The 21,479-nt window shown below is 66.9% G+C and overlaps 2 protein-coding genes across 2 annotated transcripts; one reads left to right on the top strand and one right to left on the bottom strand.

The window, feature by feature from the left end:
- Positions 1–218: 218 nt before the first annotated feature.
- GLIS2 (GLIS family zinc finger 2) lies at positions 219–8,499 on the bottom strand. Its single transcript, XM_069029487.1, has 6 exons — positions 8,436–8,499; positions 4,275–4,653; positions 3,669–3,845; positions 3,078–3,211; positions 2,394–2,512; positions 219–2,285 (listed from the first exon to the last, which is right to left on the bottom strand). The coding sequence occupies exons 2-6, from the start codon at positions 4,635–4,637 to the stop codon at positions 1,498–1,500; spliced, it is 1,581 nt and encodes a 526-aa protein (XP_068885588.1). The 5' UTR covers positions 4,638–4,653; positions 8,436–8,499; the 3' UTR covers positions 219–1,497.
- A 3,785-nt stretch (positions 8,500–12,284) lies between these two features.
- TFAP4 (transcription factor AP-4) lies at positions 12,285–19,413 on the top strand. Its single transcript, XM_069029753.1, has 7 exons — positions 12,285–12,505; positions 16,061–16,226; positions 16,681–16,779; positions 17,261–17,431; positions 17,635–17,772; positions 18,780–18,938; positions 19,056–19,413. Exons 1-7 carry the CDS (start codon positions 12,417–12,419, stop codon positions 19,248–19,250), a joined length of 1,017 nt encoding a protein of 338 aa, XP_068885854.1. The 5' UTR covers positions 12,285–12,416; the 3' UTR covers positions 19,251–19,413.
- The last annotated feature ends 2,066 nt before the right edge of the window (positions 19,414–21,479 follow it).

A 21,479-nucleotide genomic window follows, 5' to 3' on the forward strand; every position in this document is an offset into this window, starting at 1 on the left:
GGGGACATGCTGTGGTTGTCCCCACCTGCAGCTCACCCTGCAGACCCTGGCAGTTTCAGTGGTGCTGAGGCTGCTTGAGCTGGAGCGCGGGGACACGGCTGGGGGTCAGGCAGAGCCAGCCATGCCCCCAAGGTCACACCCATCCCCCCCTGCACCCCTCTGCCCCCAGCACGGGCTCCTCGCCACTGCCACTGCGACCACGGGACTGAAACAGGAACTTACTTCAACTTCACTTTATTGTTTTCTTAATAAACTTCCTCTCCCCTGGACGAATATAGTGTTACAGTCGTTAGCTTATCTCGTACTTGTGCAGTCCTTACACGCTACGCTAACAGCGATGGAGCCCAACAGGAGGAAAATAAAAACAACCCAGAAACTACGATAGAAAGGCACTTCGAGACCGTTAAAATACTGATGTCCTGGAATGTGCAACAACAAACCAACGAGGAGCGAGGAGACGTTTCACCGGCCGGGGCGGCCTGGTCGAGGGCCCGCGGCCATGCTGGGCAAGGGCAGCGCCGGGCGGCCGCCGGTGAGGGCAGGGAGACCGGCTCCCTGCGGGGCACGCGGGGCTCCTTCAGCACGGAAGGGCAGCACTGGGGAGACCCCCGTGGCTCGGAGCGAGCGGGAGGTACGTGTGACCCCCGGGGGAGGCTCCGAGCCGCGCCCGCGCTGAGGCTGGGCACACTGCCCCACGGCCGGGGGCTCCCCCGGGAGCATCCCACCGGGGCATCCCGAGGAGTGGGTGCCCGGCAGCCGGTGCCGGCCGTGCCCGCGCTGCCCGCATGCGCTCGCGGTGCGTGGTTAGGTATGAACGTAGCTAGAGCGGGGCTGTGCCCCGGCGAGCAGCACACGCGGCCGTGTGCCTTGTCACGGGAGGGCCGGGGAGGCGGCGGGACGGGGGCGGCCGTGGGGAGGGGGAGAAGGAGGGCGCGGGCGGGCGCCTGGCCGGCGAGTGCCCAGCCAGCTGGGCCCGGCAAGGGTGCCGTGGCCGCGGCACTGCCCGCCGCCGTGCTGGCCATGCGGGGTGGGATGGCACGGCCGGGCACGGCTCGGGGCTGCAGGAGCGGGTGGTCCCCCGGCTGTCACCCCGCTGTCCGTGCGGCGGGAGCCTGGGGGCTGCGGCCCCCCACAGCAGCACTGGGGCCTCGGGCAGGGAGACGCCGAGTCAGCGGAAGCAGGAGAGCCCAAGCGAGACCCTGTCGGAGCAGGGGGCTGGTCGAGAAATAAATAGCGGCGTATCCGGCTGCCCAGGGCCGGGGGGAGCAGGGGGACCCCCCTGTGCCCCACCTGCCCCCAGCACGGGGTCGCAGCCGGCTCCGGCCGCCGAGGGATTATTGCTTTTCTCAGAAGAGTCCGTTCTTCTTTCGTGACGGGTAAAAGCACGAGCGAGGCCCCGCCGGGGCTGCACGGGGAGGAGAGGGCCATGCCCCCCGTCCCCAGGGAGCGAGATCTGCCCACGGGGCCGGCGGCTGGCCCCGGGCATCGTCGGGCCCCTCAGTTGACAGCGGCGGGTTTGAGCAGCAGGGAGCCGGGGGGGATGAGCACCCAGCCGGGGGGCAGCGCCTCGGGGCTGCCCCCCGAGCTGACACCGGCCGAGAGGTCGAGCACGGCCCCCGGCAGCAGGGCCAGGCTCTCGGGGGGCACCCGCGGCCGCCCCGGCTCCGTCCTTTCGCCCCTCTCCTTCCGGCTCTCCAGCCCCTTGCCCGCCTTGGGCGGCCGCCCCTCAGCCCCGCTGCCCTTCTCCCCCTCGGCCTTGGCCCCGCCGGCCAGCAGCGACATGACGGGCAGCCCCAGCCCCGCCGCGAAGGGCGAGGGCAGCAGCGGGCTCTTGGCCAAGTTCAAGGGGCCGCCGTTGAGGGGCAGGACGGGGCCGGGCAGGCCGGGCAGGGCGCCCGCAGCTCCGCAGCCCAGGGCGCTGAGGTCGAGGGGTGCCGGTGCCAAAGGGATGGGCAGCGCCGGCAGCCCCGGCGGAGCGAAGAGGGCAGCGGGGTTGGGGATGACGAGCTGCGCCCCGTTAACGTAGGGCACCTCCGCCGAGCCCAGGGGCGTTTTGGGAGGCGGGTGGACCTTGAGCATCTCCGGGTGCTCGGGGGACACAAAATGGCCGTGGGCTTTGATGTGCTTGCGGAGGGAGCTGGGGTCGGTGTAGCGCTTGTGGCAGCCCGGCATCTTGCAGGAGTAGGGCTTCTCCACGTAGTGGGTGCGGGTGTGCTTGAAGCGATCGCTGGAGTTGGAGTAACGCTTGTTGCAGCCTTCGTAGGGGCAGATGTAGGGCTTCTCACCTGTGGGACAGCACCGGGTCTGCCGGGGGCACCAGCCCTGCCGTGTTCCCCTGTGATCCCCCGAGCCCCCCGCTCCCCTGGTGAGGGCAGTGCAGGTGCCGCGCTGACCTGTGTGCGAGCGGTTGTGGATTTTCAGGTTCTCCAGGCGGGAGAAGCTCTTGTTGCAGGTGGGGCAGCGATGCGGCTTCTCGTTGGTGTGCGTCCGGATGTGGATCAGCATCTTGTACCTGCCGGGTTTGGGGCAATCACAGAGTCATGGAATGGGTTGGGAACACCTTAAAGCTCGTATCATTGCAACCCCCCTGCCATGGGCAGGGACACATTCCACTATCCCAGGTTGCTCCAAGCTCCATCCAACCTTGGGCACTTCCAGGGATGGGGCAGCCACAGCTGCTCTGGGCAACCTGTGCCAGGGCCTCACCACCCTCACAGGGAAAAATTTCCTCCCAATATCCCATCTAAATCTCTCCTCTTTTAGCTTAAAACTGTTCGCCCTTGTCCTATCACCGGAAGCATCGGGGAGGGAACGTTAGGGACAGGGGTCAGCCCTGACTTTGAGGGCGAGTCCTTGCCCCGTGCCTTGACTATGGGGTGGGAGGATGGGGACATCCAGGCCAGCACAGTCATCCAGCCCCCCAGGACCTCACCCCCTGCATGAGAGGGAGGGAGGGATGGACAGATGAGTGGATGAATGGAGGGATGGATGGAGGCTTCCCCTGCACAGCCCCAGTGCCAGGCTCCTGCCTCCCCACAGCAGAGACTCCAGAGGCCCCAGAGATCCCCCCTGCCCACCTGGCATTGAAGCCCCTGCCATGGCGGGCACAGCCCTCCCAGTGGCAGCAGTACCCCGCGTCCTTCTCGGGTTTGACGTGGAAGTCATTGACATGGTCCACCAGGTCTTGCAGGAGGTCGAAGAACTGGTTGCACTGTGGGCAAGAGGCTGGGGGTGAGGGAGCCCAGCGGGGTGGGCACCAAGGGGGGCCCGTCCCCCTATCATGGCCAGCCCCTGCCCCCCATCCCATCCCAACTCCCACCTGCACCCCCTACGCAGCAGCACCAGCATTTGGGAAAATGGAAACAGCCCTTTGCATGACCCCCAGCCCCATATCACCCCCCCAGCACCTCTGCACAGCCCCCACCTCCCCATCACCACTTTTCCAGCCCTGCTTGGCCCCACAGCCCCAAAACTTGCCCACAGCCCTACAGAGCTCCGCCATGGCTTTTCAGCCCCATGTCCTCTTCCCAGCCCAAAATTACCCCGCGTGCCCCCCATCCTTGCAATGCCCATGTTGTCTCCCAGCCCCCCATCACCACCCCCAGACCCTCAAAGCTCCCACACACCACCACCATAACCCCCCGCAGCCCCCAGCCCTCCCCGCTGACCTTGGACCAGCGGCAGACGAGCTGCTTGGGCAGGGGCAGCTCGGGGGGGAGCCGTTTCTCCTTGCTGGGGGGCAGGAAGGCGGCAGGGGGCAGGTGCAGGGCCCCCCCAGCCCCCAGCGGCAGGAAGAACTGGAAGGAGCTGGGGAGGCCATCGATGTAGCGCAAGGACTGGAAATCCTGGAGCAGAGTCCGGATGGGGAAGCGGTGGGGGACAGGGCCAAGCTGCATGGAGACCCCCAGGACCCCCCCGAGCCCTCCCAGAGACTCCCCCCAGCCCCCCAGGAACCCCAGAACCTCCCAGAGACCCCCCAGGGATCCCCCTTCCCCCTGAGATCACCCCAGGCTGCCCAGAAAACCCCTGGATCTGCCACCCCCCCTCAGGGACCCCAAAACCCCACAGAGGCCCCCACAGACACCCCAAATAGACCTCCGAGGAGCCACCCCGGGGATACCTCTGGGGTCGGGGACCAGGGGGGCCAGGCAGGACATTGACCCCGGGCTGTGTGTACACCGGCAGCACCGGGCACACTGCCGAGGTCGGGAACGCCGTCCGGGCACAGTCCCCATCGCTGGGGACACCTCGGGGGGGGTCACGGCCGTACTTACGTGTGGGGTGAGGGGGCCGGGCAGGTCCCCGCTGCCCTGGCGCTCAGGGGACAGCGACGCACTGCCAGCCGGAGACTCCCCCCCGGAGCGGGGCGAGAGGCTGAGGTCCACCACCGGCACGGCGGCCGGGAAGCGTCCATCCCGCGGCTCCACCAGCCTGGAATGTCCCAGGAGCCCGGGGGACGGCGAGGCTGGCACGGCCCGGCGACCCGCCCGGCTGCCCCCTCGGCCATCCCCGGCCGGCGGGGTGTCCGGGCGCTGGGGAGCGCGGGGTCGGGGGCCGGAGGGGCCCCGCTTCTCGCGGGCAGCTCGCAGCTTGGAGATGCTCAGCTTGAGGTCCAGGGGCTCCTCCAGGGAATGCATGGTGCCGGGGTGGGCTCTGCGGGGGACACCCAGGGGTCAGTACAGGGGTGCGGGGCACCAGTGCCACCCAGAGCATCGGCCCAGCCCGGCCCCATGGCAATGCCCGCTCTGCCCCGGGCTACAGGACACGGTGCTGGCACGGAGACCGTGCCGTCCCTTCCGGCCACCCTGCCGCGGCCCCCTCCCGCAGCGGGCAAAGGGCAGGGCATGGCACCGGGCCCCCCCCGTCCCCGCCCCGGCCCTTCGGTGTCCCCAGTGTGTCCTCTCCGTGTCGCCGGCACAGCCCCTTGGCCCGTGACCAAACCTTGCCGGGGATTGCCAAATCCCCTGGGCACCCGCGGCGCTGGAGCTGTGGTGTCCCCATTCCGCCCCCCCCCATCCGTCCATCCATCCATCCGTCCGTCTGTCAGTCCCCGCGGGCCTGCCCCAGCGAGGCCTTTCCCAGCGGCAGAGGAGGGCGGTGGCGGCCATCAGCCCGGCGGTGACCCGGGCGGCCGAGCCCGCTGGCCCCAGCCCCGGAGGCGGCAGAGCTTCCTCCCCCGCCGGGGCCCCTTCCCCGCCGGCCAACGCCGCTGCTGCCGGGGCCGGGCAGGGGCTGCCGGCCGCACGGCGTGGCATGGAATGGCATGGAATGGCACAACACAATGCCACCCTCGTGGCTCGGCCGCCGCACATCTGGCGGGCAGCTGAGAACGGGCAGCTCGGTGCAGCAGTGAGCGGCCGAGCCGGAGCCGATGCGGTCCCCCGGCTGTGCCCCCGCGGCCACCCGCATCGCCCAGGGCAGGGTGGGGGCGGCCGAGGGGCCGTGTCGGGGGGCACGGCGCACCCAGCACACGTGGCAGCGGGGGGGCCCCCTCCGTCCCCACCCCGCCCCGGGGGGCCCGTCCCCCGCCCTGCCCCGCCGGAGGGGCCCCCCGCGCTGGCGGGGGTCCAGCCCGGCTCAGACGCTGAGGAATGCGGAGGAGCCGCGGGGGGCATGGGGCCCGGGCGGCGGGGCGGGGGACCCCCCGCCTGCACCCCTGTGCTGGCCGAGGGGCCGGTCCCAGGGGGGGTTCCTGTCCCAGGCTCCCAGGGTGGGAGGAGCTGCCCCACGGCATCTCGTCACCCTGAGCCTCCCGTGGCCGTGGGGTCAGTCCCATAGTCGGGTCCCTCCTCTCCAGTGGGGGGGGTCCCTGCCTGAGCATCCACCTCCTCCCACCGCTGTGGAGGCTGCCCCATGCCAGTGGGACAGGGACAAGCAGTGAGCTTTCCCGGCCATGGGGGTCTGCCCACGGAGGGGCCCTTCCCCTCTGGGGGGTCCTCACCCTGCGCCCCATTGCGGATGTGCCCATGGGGTGTCCCCACCCTGAGCCCCACCATGGTTCTCGGGCTCCAGCAAACCCCCAAGTGCCCCACAGCTTGGTGGCACAGCTTAGGGACAGACACAGGGACAGGACCCCACAGCTGCGGTGTCACAGCAGGACCCCCAGCCCAAGGAGTGGGACAGGGTGCTGGCAGCCCCCCAGCCACGGTGGTCCCGCACTGGGGCCAGGCAAGGCGTCACGGCTGGTCCCACCACGACGGTCGTGTCCTCGCGTCCTCAGGGTTGGGAGGTTGGGGGGTCCCGGTGCGGGCGGTGCTGGGTGGGGACCGCAGCCATCCCCGGGCGGGCCGGGTGGGAAAGGGGCCTCCAGCCGCTGACGCCAGGGCTCCCAGCGCGGCCGCGGGCGGGCGAGCAGGCGGCTGCCAAACCACGCGGCCTCGGGAAACGGGGCGCCGCGGGGGCCCCGCCGGGATGGGGACGGGGACAAGCCCTGCGGTGGCTTGGCCGGACGCCCCAGCACCTGCGGCCCCCGCGCGAGGCCCCTGCCCGCTCCTGCCTGCCCCTGCCTGCTCTCCCCCCATGGCCTCTCCTGCCCGCGCCAGGCGCTGCCAGCCCAGCCCCAGCCCAGCTTCCCCCCCGCCACACCAGTTCAAACCAGTCCGTCGCGGGGCTGGGCCCAGGGGCTTCCCAGTCCGGGTGGGGGCCGCTGGGATGGAGCCCGGGCGCGGGGGGAGTCCCCCCCCCATCTCCACCAGCCAGGCCGGGGTCCCCTGGGCCCCCCACTCTGCCTGGCCGCCGGCACGGCTGGGGGACCCGGGGTGACCCCGGTACAGCCGGCGGGGTGCCAGGTCTCCAGGCTGCTGGCATTGCCGGGGTGTCGTGTATCCCCCTTCCAGCCCCAAACCCGCCAGGAATAGCACAGAGGGACCGCGGGGCAGAGGCTCCCGCGGCGCGGTGGGCTCGAGGATGGCGGCGGTGAGGGATGTCAGTGCCATCGCCAGGGGATGGTGACCCCGGGGCTCGGGGAGTGGGAGTGATGCCAGCGCTGCAGGCAGGGCTCGGTCTCCGCCGCCGTGGCAATTGGCAGCGGCAGGCTGGCACCGCCGCGACGGGGGGCAGTCCCCGGAGCCCCCCGTGCCAGGGCAGCGTGGGTGGGTTGGCAGGATGTGGGTCATTGTCCCCACGGCTGCTGGCAGGACGCGGGCCCCCGTGGGACCTGCCATCCCTCCTTGTCCCACTGCAGATGGTGCTGGCACTGCCACAGCGACTCCTCACAGGAGCCCACCGGTGCCTGACGGGTTTGTGGGGGGGTCACATCCTGCTGGTAGCTCCATCTTGTCACTGTGTCCCTCCAGCACCCGTCACCCCACGCCAGCCGGGCTGACGGCAGCTCCCAAAGGTGTCCCCAGGAGCGGACATGGCTGTGGCCCCCGAGCTGAGGCCGGTGCCACGGTTCCCCCTTCCCGGGCATGTGGAAGCCATAGGGATCCTGGCAGAGGGCTGACACCAGCTCCCTCCCACCCCGGGAGCAGCCCCACAGCAGTGCCGCCAGCACCAGGGCCCCTGCCACCCCTGCCTGGGGACGCAGCTGGAGCAGGCGGGGACAGCAGCAGGGTGGTCCCAAGCACCCAGCGGATCAGCACCCTGGGTGCGGCAGCATCGTCGGGATGGGGGCACATGGGGACCCTGGTTGGGGGAGGTGGTGACAGCAGGGTGACAAAGGCATGGGGAAGGGGAGGTGTCCACTGGCTGCAGGGTTTCTCCATGCTGGGCAGGCAGCGAGCGCCTGCAGCAGTGCCTGGGGACATCGGGGACAATTTGTGGTCCCCGCTGCTGGCACCTCAGGGAGGGGGGGGGTCACACCGTCCTAGTCCCCAAAACACCCCGCAACGGCACAGCCTGGGCTTGGCCACCCCACGCCTCAACCCCGCGAGGCCGTGGGACTGTCACCCCCTATGGTGGGGACTTGTCACTTCTCATGATGGGGATCGGGAGCCCCCCGCGAAGGGGACCGCGGTGACGGGTGGCTGCCGGGCGGTGGCACCGCGGGCGTGGGACCGGGATGGGGACGTCCTGCACCCCCCACCCAATGCCAGCCTTTCCCCCCCACCCCGCACCATGGGGACACTGGTGTGTCCCCGGAGGTGGCCGCAGCCGGGCAGAGCCACCCAGCACGTCCCCGCCGCAGCCCCCGCCCCACGGCCAAGGTCAGGACACCCGCCCGGGGTGCGGGGGGACGGCGGGTGACGGCCACCCCCCTGGCACCCACCGGGCAGCGAGGAAGCCCCCTCTCATCTCCCTTGGGGGTGCAGCGGGGCCACGTCTCCCCCGACCCGCTCCCTGGGCGGGGGGGGCTGCAGGTGCCAAGGGACCCCCCGCACCCCCGAGGGTGGCGAGGAAGGGGCTCCCCGCAGGCTCTCCCCTCCCCCGACGGTGGCAGCATCGTCCTCATCCTCATCCTCCTCCCCTCCGCGGTGCCCGGAGCGCGATCGTACCTGCGGCGGGGGCTCAGCGCCGGGCGGGAAGCGGGGCGGGGTGCGGGGCTCGGCGGAGCGGGGCCCCCCGGGGCCGGTGCCGGGGCCGGTGCGGGGCGGCCGGGCCGCTCCGCCACATCCGCAGGGGCTGGGGGCGGGGGTGGCGGCGGCGGGGCTGGGCCCCCCCTGCCCGGTCCCGGGGGCGGCGGCGGGGCGGGGGCTCTGCCCGCCGTGATTTATGGCCACCCCGCACCGAGCGGCCCGGCCCCGGCTGCGGGCGGCGCTGGGCGGGGGCGGGGGCGGCCCCTCCCCGCCCCCGCGGGGGGCACCGGGGGGCACCGAGCCCCGCCCCGGGGGGGGGGGGGGACCCGCGGGGCAGACCCGCCACCCCCCGCACAAGGTCACCCCGACGCTGCGGCAGAGCCCACCCCCCTCCCCCGCGTGTCCGTGTCCCCCCCCCCCCGTGTCCCTGTCCCCGCCGGGGACGTGGCGGGGCGGGGGGCGGCACCCACCGGAGCCCCCACCCCGTACCGGGGCGGCTCGGGGGGAAGGGTGGGGGTCACACCGGGGAAATGGGGGGGGTTGGGGGGGATCCCCCTCCCCGCAGGAGCGGCGCCGCCCGCCCGTCGCGTGACGTCACAGAGCGGGGCTGGCGTCACGCCTGGCGGGGGCCCCCGCATGACGTCACCGCCGGGGGGGTTGTCCCGGGGCCGCGGCTCCTTCCGGCGGCAGGATGTGGCGGGGCCGGCCCGGATGCTGCAGCCTCGCCGGGGGGGTCCCTCCCCCGGGGCCCACGCGGGTGGCTGGGCACACCCCACCCGTGATTTTATTTTGGGGGTGGAATGCAGCTGCGGTGTCCTCAACGGCCCCCCAGAAATGGGGGGGGGGGATCGGAAGGGGGGGGACACACAACATTGTCCAACGCGGTTTTTGTTTGGTTTGGTTTTGGTTTTTTTGCGGGGAAAGCTGCATTGTCCCAGCAGCGCCACTATGAAAGGGGGGGACACACACGTGGGGACCGCACTGTCCCAGGCTGGTGGCGGAAGTCACACCCCACCCGTGGTTGTTTTGGTTTTGGTTTTTTTTGCAGGGGGAGATGCGGTGTCCTCCCTAGGAAAGGGAGGGACGCACGGGGAGGAAGCACTGTTCCATGCGGACTTTTGGGTGGAGAGGGAGCTGCTGTGTCCCCAACAGCCCCACAAAAGGTGGGACACGAATGAGGGGCAGAATTGTCTCACGCGGGCAGTTGAAACCACGTCCCACCCGCGGTTTGGGGTTTGGTTTTTTTTTTTTGGGGGGGGGGGGGGGGCAGAGGTGCTGTGTCCCCAACAGCCCCGCAGCAGAACGGGGCACACGAATGGACAGGCAGCTCTGACCAACACAGGCGGCTGAAGCCACGTCCTACCCGTGGTTTGGGTTTTCTTGCGGGGGGGAGCTGCTGTGTCCCCAACATCCCCGCCACAGGGAGGGGAGACACGGGAGGGCAGCACTGTCCCACGCGGGACCGCAATCCCACCCTACCCGTGGGATTTTTTTGCGGGGAGGGAAGAAGCTGTTGTGTCCCCAACAGCCTCAGTATAAAAGGGAGGGGGGTCGCGGTGGTCCCCGCGCCGTGGGGGGACGCGCAGCCCCCGCAGTGGGGCCCCCGCGGGGGCCGGGCAGGGGGCCCAGGGGACACCCGGCAGAACCTGTCCTGCAGCTCCCGGCGGGGCCGGGCTGTGGGAGGGGGAGGGCTGAGCCCACCCTGCTCTGCAGGGCTGGGTCCTGCCCCTCCAGGGTGACAGCCCAGCCCCAGGACCCCCCGGCATTCCCGCTCCGGTAGCCCTGGACCCACGCAGACAGTGCTGGGGGGGCTCTGGGGGGTGGTCACCTGCCACAGGTACCCACAGGTACCCTCAGGTACCACGTGGCTCCTGCCAGCCCCCCATGGCCCTTGACAGCCCTGTACCCCCCTACCAGCCCCTCAGACTCCCAGCCTTGTGCCCTGTGAACCCCCCCACAGTTTCTGCCAGCCCCCCATGGCTCCTGCTAGCCCTGTGGCCCCCTGCCAGCCCCCACAGCCCCCCAAAGCCTTTATCATCCCCCCATTATCCCCCTGAGCCCCCCCATGCCCCAGAACCCCTCTGCCAGCCCCCCAGAAGCCCCCCCAAAGCCCCTTGCCAGCCACATGACCCTGCTGTCCCCAAAACCTTGAACCCCAAGGCTCCTGTGAACTCCATGCCCCTGCCAGCCCCCAAGCCCCCTGATAGGCCCCACAGCCCCTGCCAGACCCCAGACCCCCGAGCAGCTCCTCAAGCCCTCTGCCAGCTTTCAGGGCCACTCTGCCAGCACCCAGAGCCCCCCATCGACCCCTCAAGCTCACCATCAGCTCCCAGAGCCCCACATCAACCCCCAGAGCCTCCTCTCCAAAGCCCCTTGCCAGCCACATGACCCCTGTCACCCCCAACTCCCTGAGCCCCGTGGCAGCCCCAAGGCTGCTGTGATGCCCCCCCCCCAGCCACTGGCATCCCCCTGACCCCCCCGGAAGCCAGACCCTGCTGGAAACAGGGATGGGGTGGAATAGGGATGGGATCAGATGGAGTAGGAGAGGATGGGACAGGACTAGGGCAGGCCGGGGTGGGGTAGGAGAGGATGGGATGGGGTGGGGATTAGGCAGGATGGGATGGGATGGGATGGGATGGGATGGGATGGGATGGGATGGGATGGGATGGGGATAGGGTAGAATGAGGTGGGACAAGCTGAATATAGGAGAGGATTATATAGGGACAAGAAAGGATAGCATAAAATGGAATAGGGACAAGACAGGATAGGATAGGATAGGGTAGGGCAGATGAGGTGGGACAGGATAGGGAAAAGGTAGGATAGAATGGGAACAGGACAGAGTGGGATGGGATGGAACAGGATCAGATGAGGTTGGACAGGATGGGACAGGATGAGATGGGACTGGAACAAGACAGGTCAGGATACCGCAAGATGGGATAGGATAGGATGGAGACAAGGCAGGTCAGGATGGGCTGAGATAGAATAGGATGGGACAGGATAGGACAGGACTGGATTGGATAGGATGAGATGGGATGAGATGAGTTAGGATGGAGTGAAGCTTGGATGTGATGGGGATGGGGACAAGGCAGGTCAGGATAGGATGGGATAGGACTGGGATAGGATAGGGTAGGATAGGTTGGGACAAGACAGGTCAGGATGCGATAGGATAGAGCAGGGTAGGACAGAGCTATGGCAAGATGGGCTGGGATGAGGTGGGATAGGGACAGGTCACGTTGATATAGGATGAGATAGGGACACGAGGGATGGGATAGCGTAGGATAGGGTAGGATTGGATGGAACTAGGGCAGGATGGGATGAGGTAGGGTGGAATGGAGACAGGTTAGGATAGGGTAGGACGGGATGGAGCTAGGGTAGGATAGAATGAGGTAGGATGGGATGGGGACAGGTCAGGCTGGGATAGGATAGGGTATGATAGGATAGGCGATCTAGGGCAGGATGGGATGAGGATAGGATGTGATGGGTATTGGAGGGGGATGGGGACAGCTCAGGATGGGATGAGGTGGGATGGGTTGGGGACAGGGCAGGATGAGGGTAGGATGGGATAGAGTGGGATAGGATAGAGTAGCACAGGATGGAGCTAGGTCAGAACGCGACGCGGCGTGACGGGCCGGTGCCAGCAAGGGTCGGTACCGTCCCGGCCGCTCCGGTCGCCCCCCGCCCCGCCGCGTCCCGCCGCGTCCCGCCGCCGTGTCCCGGTGCCGCTCCGGCCGCGCTGCGGCCCCTCCCGCCGCCTTTGTTTACGCGGGGCCGGTGCGGGGCGGGGGCGGCGCCGGGCGGGCGGGGGCGGGCGGGGGAGCGGCGGCGGCGGCGGGCGGGAGCCGCGCTCGCTCCAGCTGTTTCCCGCCTTGGGCCGCGGGCAGAGGCCGGAGCCGGGCCGGGAGGGGCTGAACCGGGCCGGGACGAGCCGGGCTGGGCTGAACCGGGCCCCCCGCCCCCGTTATGGAGTACTTCATGGTGCCGGCCCCCAAGGTGCCGGCCCTGCAGCACTTCAGGAAATCCGAGAAGGAGGTCATCGGCGGGCTCTGCAGGTGGGGGGGCGCCGGGAGATCTCGGGCTCGGGGGGCTCGGGGGAGCTGGGGGGGCATGGCGGGGAAGAGGGGAGCGGAGAACGGGGGGAGCGGCGCGGCCGCCGCGGCCCCACCGCCCGCACGTGGTCCCGGCCGCGCACATGGGGCCGGCGGCCGCGCGTGGCCCGGGCGGGGAGCGCCGCGCCCCCACCCCCGCCCGGCCCCCGCGGGTGCGGCGGGGCGCGCTCGGGGCGGGGGGCGCGGGGCGCGGGGGTCCGGGGGGCGCGGGGGTGTGTGTTTACCGCCGGGCCTGGCCGTGACTCTGCAGCCGCCCGGAGGAGGCGGGTCGCGGCCGGGGCTGCCGGGACATGTAGTGCGGGAGCGGCGGCACAAAGCCCGCGGACACGCGGGGAGCCCCGGCGGGCGGGCGGGGGGGGGGGGGCGGCCGGGGACGGGGGCTGCGCCCGCGGGGCTCGGCGGGGGCTGGCGGGGGGCGGCGGGCGGGGGGGGGGGCCGGGGGCCTCGGGGCCACGCGGGGCGGCCCTGAGCCTCCCCCCCTTCCCTCTCCCCCCCTCCGCCTCCCCGGGCCTTGGGCTCCCGCCCCCGGGAGCTCTGAGCCCCCGTGGGCCCGGGTCCGCCGTGGGGCGGCGCGAACCGTCGGGCCCCGCGGGGCTGTGGGGCAGCGTGGGCCCCCACGGCACGTGTTGGGGGCCCGGACCCTCGGGGTGCTGCCCTTGCCCCACGGCGTGGGGGGCTCCGTCCCGGCGATCCCGGGGGGTGGCCACACCTGAGCCCCCCCGGGCGTGCAGCGGTGGGGCAGCGACCCAGGCCGGGGGGCGGCTTCACTGGGGTCCCCCGCGTTGGTCTCTGCGGACCCGTGGGTTGGGGGGTGACTGCATGGGCAGGGGGATGCGGCCGTCCCGCTCGGAGCACGGCCCCACACTGACCCCGGCACGGGGCAGAGCTCCGGGAGCAGCCTTCCCACTGCCCCGAGCTCTGGGAGACCCTGCCCTGAGCTCAGGCTGCTGGCTCCCTGCATGGAGCTCGGGGTGCTGGGGGCTGCCCTGCTTATGACCTCGAGGAGCTCAGGAACGCCCTGCCTGGAAGCTCAGGGTGCTGGGGGACAGCCTGCCTGTGAGCTGGGGGTGCTGGGGACACTTGGCTATACCCTTATTGTACCCTCAGGTGTACCCTGACCCTGAGCTTAGTAAGCTTAGGAGTGCCCTTCATGGAAGCGTGGAGATACCCTGCCTCTGAACTTGGGGATACACTGCCTGCAAGTTCGGGAACACGGTACCTGTGACCTCAAGGCACTTGGGGACACCCTGCCCACATGGCTGTGCCTCCCTTGCCCACAGCACCAGTTGTGATCAGTGTTGGACATGAGTGGACAGCGGGGCATCTGCCGTGGGCCTTGTGCCTGGCTCCAACACCCACATGGGTTTATTTCCCACGAGGTCCAGGCGAGTGCAATGTCCTCACCAGGGTGGGAAGGACCAAATTCTGCTTGCCCGACACAAACCCCACAGCACCAGCACCAGGCTGGGGACACCCTGGGGACTCCAGTGGGTGCCACCTGCTCCCCCTGCCTCTGTGCTGCCCCATCCCTGGCCATGCTGGGTGTCTGAATCCATGGGTCTTTGCCCTTTCCGTATTTTGCTGTCACTTCTCAGGTCTCTTCCCAGGAAGAGCAGCTGGGGCAGGTTGCGGGAGGTCTGCCGGTGAGGAAGCAGGCTCTTCCTCCTTCCCCGGTATTTAAGAAACCACTTCCGCGCTGCCCAGTCCTGGGCCTCTCCATCCCATTCCTCTTAAGTTTCTGGTGGTCCAACATCCTAGAGCAGTGCTCCAGCCACCTCCTTACCCCAAAAGGGATGATGTCTCCAAGACCTGCACGGTTGGTGTGTTTTGGGGACAAGTTTGGGGCTGGTTTCAGCAGGAGCAGGGAGGTGGGTGACAGCCACCACCAGATGGGAGCCCTGTGCCACAATCCTGCTGCAAGCAGCTCTTGGTCCATGCGGCAGAGGCTGTTCCCAGGGAGAGGGGCAGATCCCTGGGCACCCATTCCAGCTCCACACCCCCAGGACACCCACTGGGAACCAGTGCAGTGGGTGCTTGGCACCCAGCATCAGCCTGTGCTGGGACACTGCCTCAGAGGCTGGGGACAAATGTCTTCCTGGCCCTCATGGGCTGAGCTGGGGTCCCTCCTCATCCCCTTGGGATGCACTGGGATCCTTTCCTATACCTCTAGGATGAGCTGGGATCCTTCCCCATCCCTCTAGGGTGAGCTGGGATCCTTCCCCATCCCTCTAGGGTAATCTGGGATCCTTCCCTATCTGCTTGGGATGAGCTGTGATTCTTTTCTATCTTGTTGGGCCGAGCTGGGATCCATTCCTGTCCCCTTGGACAGAGCTGGGATCCATCCCCTTCTTAGGCTGAGTGAGGATCCTTTCCCATCCCTCTGGGATGAGCTGGGTCTTTCCCCATCCCTATGTATCTTGGAGGAGTTGTGGTGCATGCCCCAGTTGCAACAGGCAGTGATGAGTGGCCAGCGAGCCTCCGGTCACTGCCTGGGCACACGGTGGTGCTGCTTGTATCCGTGAAATCCCTGGGCTCCCAAACCCCCGTGGTTCCTCCATGGCCACACCAGGAGGGCAATGAGGGCAGGATGCTGGGCTTTCCTTCCCAGCCTGGCTTTGGCAAGGCTCCGGGTGGAATGTTCCCATCTCCCCGTCCGGGAACCGCCGGGCACCTGGACGGGCGGCTGGAGCCCGTCTTATCTCGCCTCGCGCCGGCGGCCCAGCTCCTGTGTTTAGTCTTTAGTGCCTCGCAGCATCCCCGGCGCCAGCGGGTGCTGGGTGCCTGCACTCTGGGGAGAGTTGGCACAGTGCGATCCAAAACCTCTGCCCTGCTTCCCTCGGGGAAGAAGTGGGGTGTGGGTGAAGCCGGACCCCGCAGCAGTGAGCTTTGCTCAGGTCTGGTGCTCTGGACCTGTGGGTGTTGGCTGCCTGGAACTCTTGCCCTCCATGCTGGCGTCGTCGCCGGCTCCGGGAGGCATTTCCCGGCCCTTCTGCGGGGCAAGGGCGTGGGGGGCGAGGAGGCAACGGCAGGAAGCAGGCAGGAGCTGCGGCTTGGGGTGGGACGGGGGCTTCTCTGTTGGGAGCTGTCATCTGGAAGCCATCAGCGGGGCGGGAGGGAGGGAGCCGCCTTCCCGGGGCCACACACGCCGGCCGGCCCTGCGGGGACACAGCCGGCCAGCCCACAGCCTCCCTTGCCCACCCGGGGGTCCCCGGCTCCCCTCGCCCAGGCTTGGCACTGGGCAGTGTGTCTGAGCCCAGTAGAACCAGGGGGCTGCAGCAGGGCCACTGCTTGGCCAGTGCATCCCCCAAAGCTTTGGATACAGGGCTGGAGAAACCCACCCACCTGCTTCAGTGACTGCCAGCATTGCAGCCATCGTCCCCTCCGCGTTACCCATCCCTGTGGTGGCTTGGAATCATCATTGCAAAGCAAGGGGGGAATGCAGTGAACTGGCAGCAGGGGTGCAGCACCCTCCTCCCTAACCCCTGGTCTCTCTCGCAGCTTGGCCAACATCCCATTGACTCCGGAGACCCAGCGGGACCAGGAGCGGCGGATACGCAGGGAAATCGCCAACAGCAACGAGAGACGGCGGATGCAGAGCATCAATGCTGGCTTCCAGTCCCTGAAAACCCTCATCCCACACACGGACGGGGAGAAGCTCAGCAAGGTGAGCGGGATGCACACGCTGGTCCCGCACATGGAGGGGCTGAAGGTGGAGTTGGGGGTAGTTGGGTGTTAATTTGGTGACGGAGCTCTCTCCTGGGGGAGGTTTCCCAGCAGGAGTGGCTGTGCATCCCCAACCTGGTGTCCTGGAGTGGGGTGGGAGTGTGTGACAGGCCCCAGTGCCCCGGGAGCAGGCTGACATGTTCCTGGGTGAGGAGGGGACCCCACTGAGAGGGGAGTGGGGTAAGGAGGCAGCCGGTCAGGTTCCCAAGGTGGGTGAACTGGGACGTTTCACCACGGTGGAAATCCCCAGGGGGAACCTGGGGTGAAGCGGACTCTGGGAGGAGACACCGAGAACAGGCAAGGAGCAGTGCTGCTTGCAGAGCTCATCAGGAGGAGGCCTGGGGGGACGCTGGGGTCTCTCCTGCCTCAGCATGCCCCTCCTGGCTCCCCCACAGGCAGCCATCCTCCAGCAGACGGCCGAGTACATCTTCTCCCTGGAGCAGGAAAAGACTCGGCTACTGCAGCAGAACACGCAGCTCAAGCGGTTCATCCAGGTAGTGCCCCGGGGGTGCGACAGGAGTGGGTGGGACAATCCTGGCTGGCCACAGAGGGGACATCATCGTAATTCCTTGGGGTCAGGGTGGGACCCTCTACCCTGATCAGCCAGTTTCCATTCTCCTGGCAGGGCAGGGAGCCCCATTCAACCTGGCATCCCATACCTGGCAGGGGAAGAAGGCTTGGGATCCCATTTTCCATTATTTCCACCCATTTGGGGTGTTAGGGATGGCCTGGAGACAGCTCAGGTGCTGTGGTTGAACTGTCCTGGGTGTCACAGTGTGAGAATCAGGTTGGCACAAGGCTGTGGGGATGAGGGTCACATGCAGGAACCCATCTGTCCCCAGGCATCAAACACGACCCCAGGGAGACCCTTTCCTGCAGGGAGCTGTGGTGGGGAGTGGCATCACCCAGATGTCTGGATGGCAGGGAGAGCATCCGTGCTAGCCCCCTTTCCCTGACACCACATTCCCATGGCAGGAATTCAGTGGCTCCTCCCCAAAACGGCGACGGGCAGAGGACAAAGACGAGGGGATCGGCTCGCCGGACATCTGGGAAGATGAGAAGGCCGAGGATCTGCGTCGGGAGATGATTGAGCTCCGGCAGCAGCTGGACAAGGAGCGCTCGGTCCGCATGATGCTGGAGGAGCAGGTGAGGCCAGGTGCCCTCTTGCAGCCTCTGCCATGTCCCCAGTGAACCCCAGGGACACCAGCAGTGCCGTGAGGTCACTGAACACTTGCTCTGGACACCGCTTCTCCACGCTCGTCCAGGGCTTCCTGGCTCCCCTGTGCCCACGCCACTGAGGGGGCAGGGTGCTGGACTCCCCACTGATACTGGGGTTCTCTGGCCCGCAGGTTCGCTCCCTGGAGGCCCACATGTACCCCGAAAAGCTGAAGGTGATCGCTCAGCAGGTGCAGCTCCAGCAGCAGCAGGAACAGGTGAGGTTGCTGCACCAGGAGAAGCTCGAGCGCGAGCAGCAGATCCGAACGCAGGTGAGTGTGGCCCAGACACCCCCAGGCACTGACACACAGGGGGTTGGTTTGGTGGTGAACTTGGCATCTCCTGTGGGCAGTGATGTGCTGGCAAGGCTCCCACCCTTGGTGATTTGGGAAAGAGGTGGCCCAAAGCCCCCCACAGAGCTTGGGGCTGCGCTTGCAGGCACCCCGTGTTTCATGGAGGGACTGTGGACTAGACCACCTATGGTGGCTTCCAAGAGGCTCCGTTCCCTGGCACAGAGGGGTTTGTACAGGGAAGGTCACTTGCTGCCAGGCAGGGTTTCATCTCAGGGGCTTCACTTTTCTCTGGGTGGCTCCCACTGAATTTTAGGGATCCCCAAACCACTCCCTGCCACCCAACAGTCTTGGAAAGGGGAGCGTCAAGCTGGCAGGCGGTGGGGATGGGAACCTTCAGCCTTTCCCCTGAGACACCTGGATTTGCCAGTGGTGCAGGGAGGAGGCGAGCGCTGTGCCAGCACCGGTCCCTGTGCGCTGCCGCCCTCGAGCCCAGCCCAGGGCCACGCCACTCCAGGAGCTTCAAAGGGAGGGAAGAACACCAGCTTCTTCCCCCTTCTTGGGCTTCTGCAGAGCTGTGTCCCTGCAGGGTCCCTGCCGGCCGCCTCCCAGGGAAGTTCAGCCTATTTTTAGGTGAACTCTCCATAGCCTCCTGCTAGGGCGGATCTTCCCATCCGCTGCTCAAGTGAGGATCTCCGAGGGATATGGGGAATTCCTGGCCATGGAGGGGCTGGCACTTGCCTCTCCTGGCTTCAGAGCCCAAATCATTGCCCTTTGGGATACGGGGAATCCTTCGTGTTCCACTTTGCAAAGCTGAGGTGGCAGCAGCTTTCAGCTGGCATCCTCCTGGATCCACTGGGATGGAGAACTGGGGCAGCCGAGTGATGCTTCAGCTTTTATGGAGTTTGGGCTCTGTGAACAAGCGCGAGGTTCTCCCCACACCGCCGTGCCCAGGTCCCTGCTCACCAGGCTTTCCCTTCTGTCCCCAGCTCCTGCCATCACATGCTCCCCCAGCGCCCACCCACCACCCCACCGTGATCGTTCCAGCGCCGCCTCCCTCCCATCACGTCACCGTGGTCACCATGGGCCCATCCTCGGTCATCAACACGGTCTCCACGTCCCGGCAAAACCTGGACACCATCGTTCAGGTAAGCTGGGGAGCGGTGGGGGGTTTGGCAGTGGGGGGCTCGGGGGGTCCCTAACCCCTGGGGTGGGTCAGAGGGGACCCCAGCGATGTCCTGACAGCCGGTGTGTGCCCCGGGCAGGCGATCCAGCACATCGAGGGCACGCAGGAGAAGCAGCTGCAGGAAGAGGAGCAGAGACGCGCCGTCATCGTGACACCGGCGCGTGCCTGCCCCGAGCCCTCCGCCTCCGACACTGCCTCTGACACCGAGGGCAACGACAGTGACTCCATGGACCAGAGCAAAGAAGAGCCCTCGGGGGATGGGGAGCTGCCCTGACACCCCCCGGCCAGCAGCCGGGGAGGGAAGCCGGGGCAGGGGGGGGAAACGTCAGAGAATATGCTGAAATTTTTAAAAAATACAACGCGATTTGGGTCTCTTTTATGACCTTTTTCCAATACTGTAAAGCAGAGCGTTAGAGGCAGGCAAAGGTCACCCTTCAGCTCCCGGGGGGGTGGGGGCTTGGGGGTGGCCACAGTGGGGCACGGGGGGCTCAGGGCACGGTGGGGGGCATTGGGGACGGGGGTCACAGCCCCCCACCCTGGTTTGTCACCCCCCACCTGCCGACCCACAGGGAATCCTGCCAAGCCGGCAGCAGTCCCGCTGTTCCTGATGGTGATCCCTTGGGACAGGGCCTTTGGTTGGGATCTTAATTTGGTTTTTTCCTTCTCTTGTGTTTTTTTTTCTTTTAATTCAATGTTCGTTTTTAAGCAGGGGGGAGATGCCAAGTGACATGGCAGCATAGGCAGGACAGGGATCCCCAGCATTGGGGTACCACCATGGCTCCTGCACCCCATGTGGGGCAGGGAAAACCCCCTTGGAGAGTAAAATAATCCTGGGATGATGCCATTTGAGCATGGTAGGAGGGCTGGCATATGCCACCCCTCCCTGGCATTTCCAACACCCACCTCCTTGGCACAGGGATGGCAGATTGGGGGCTGATTTTTACACCCCACCCCTGTCCCTGTGCCCATCCCCGTCCCCCTACCCCGTTCCCATCCCTCCTTTAAGCACTTAATCTGGTTTGTGGGGTCCGTCAGCTCCGAAGAGCTTTTCTATTTCGTGATTGTGTTGCTTGGGTCTGTTGTGGCGGGTGGGGGGTCCCCATTTTGTGCGTCCCCCCCTCGCCCCGCTGCCCCCCACCCGGCTGTAGGGTTTTAGGCCAGTCTTGTGTAGAGCCTCGGTGGTATTCAGTAGGTTCCCCCCCAGCTGCAGCTGTTTCTCGGTTCCTTTCCCTTTTTTTTTTTTTTTTTTTGTTTTGGGATTTTTTTGGTTTTGTTGGTTTTTGGTTTTTTTTTTTTGTATTTTTTTTACAATTTTCAGGTCTTTGTGTTGATTGAGAAGCTATTCTATTTTGTTAAGAAAGTTGAAAAAAAAAAAAGAGGCTCGTGCCTTTGTAAAGAAACAAAATAAAGTTTGTACTTGGTTTTTTAGAAGCTCGGTCCCGCTGTTAACCTTTGTGGGGACAGGGATGGAGGTGAGGGGACATCTGAGCTGGTTTTAATGAGGCCACACAGCTGAGGGGGGCTGGGTCAGACTTTGTGCCCACTTGCCCCAGGGATGGGAGTATCCATCTCTCTATGGCTCTCCATGGAGCTGACTCATGACTTGGGGTGGGGGTACTCATCTCCCTCCATGTTATTTTGGGGGAGGCACCCTTCTCTTCCCACAGAGCACCCACCTCTCAGCATCCTCCCATGGCCGTGGGTCCCTCCTGCTGCCCCTCCCCGCCATGGCCATCTGTGGTGTCCAGCCAAGGGGTGGCTCCTGCCTGCTGCCAACCATCACCCCCTGCTCCACACCACTGCCCCCTTCCCACCCCCCATCTCGGGTTCAGGGTCTCCCCCTGCTTCCAAACTTGGGGAACTGTTCTTTGCCCCTTTCCCCGAGAAAAAGCTGGGTCACAGCCTCCCCAGAGTGGCTCCTGTCGTGATGGAGCCCAGGGGTCACTCTGCCAGGGCCAGGCTTTGGGGACAGTGCTGGGTGGCTGTTCCCTACAAGCAAGGGTGCCAGGTGCTGGTGCCACTGCCGCTGGCTGTGGGGGATGACACTGCCCTGCACCACGCTGGCAGTGCAGTGACAGTGGGGACACCAGCAGGGTGGAAGGAACATGTCCTTTCAATGGGGTGTATGGCATTGCCTGGAGTTGGTAACCTGTGGTGGCTTGAGGGGACATCAAATCAGCCCAGGACGTGATGCTTGGGGACATCCACCTTTGGGGATGGATGAGGACACTGCAGTGCAGTGATGCTCAGCTCTCCCTGTCCACAAAACCCTGCTCCAGCCCGAACGGAGCTGCAGGAGCTGAGGCAGCCCAAGGAGCCCCACTACCCCACACCAGCAGGATTCTGGGGTGGGGACAGTGTCCACAAAGGAGACAGAGGAGTCCTACAGGAATTTATTCTAATAAAGGGAGAGAGGCACCCATTTCTCCTACCACTGGAATGGGGACTGTGACCCCGCATGAGCAGTGCCAGCCCGGGGACCCCAGGCCAGGAGGTGTCCTGT

This window comes from Aphelocoma coerulescens, chromosome 14, assembly GCF_041296385.1.
Source record: "Aphelocoma coerulescens isolate FSJ_1873_10779 chromosome 14, UR_Acoe_1.0, whole genome shotgun sequence".
NCBI lineage: Eukaryota > Metazoa > Chordata > Aves > Passeriformes > Corvidae > Aphelocoma > Aphelocoma coerulescens.

Coding starts and splice junctions, on each gene's coding strand:
- GLIS2 (XM_069029487.1), bottom strand. CDS start 4,637: ATGCATTCCCTGGAGGAGCCCCTGGACCTCAAGCTGAGCATCTCCAAG. Junction 3,846..4,274: donor CCGGCCCCCTCACCCCACAC/GTAAGTACGGCC, acceptor ACTCTGCTCCAG/GATTTCCAGTCCTTGCGCTA. Junction 2,513..3,077: donor GGCAGGGGCTTCAATGCCAG/GTGGGCAGGGGG, acceptor CAAACCCGGCAG/GTACAAGATGCTGATCCACA.
- TFAP4 (XM_069029753.1), top strand. CDS start 12,417: ATGGAGTACTTCATGGTGCCGGCCCCCAAGGTGCCGGCCCTGCAGCAC. Junction 16,780..17,260: donor AGCTCAAGCGGTTCATCCAG/GTAGTGCCCCGG, acceptor TTCCCATGGCAG/GAATTCAGTGGCTCCTCCCC. Junction 17,432..17,634: donor GCATGATGCTGGAGGAGCAG/GTGAGGCCAGGT, acceptor TCTGGCCCGCAG/GTTCGCTCCCTGGAGGCCCA.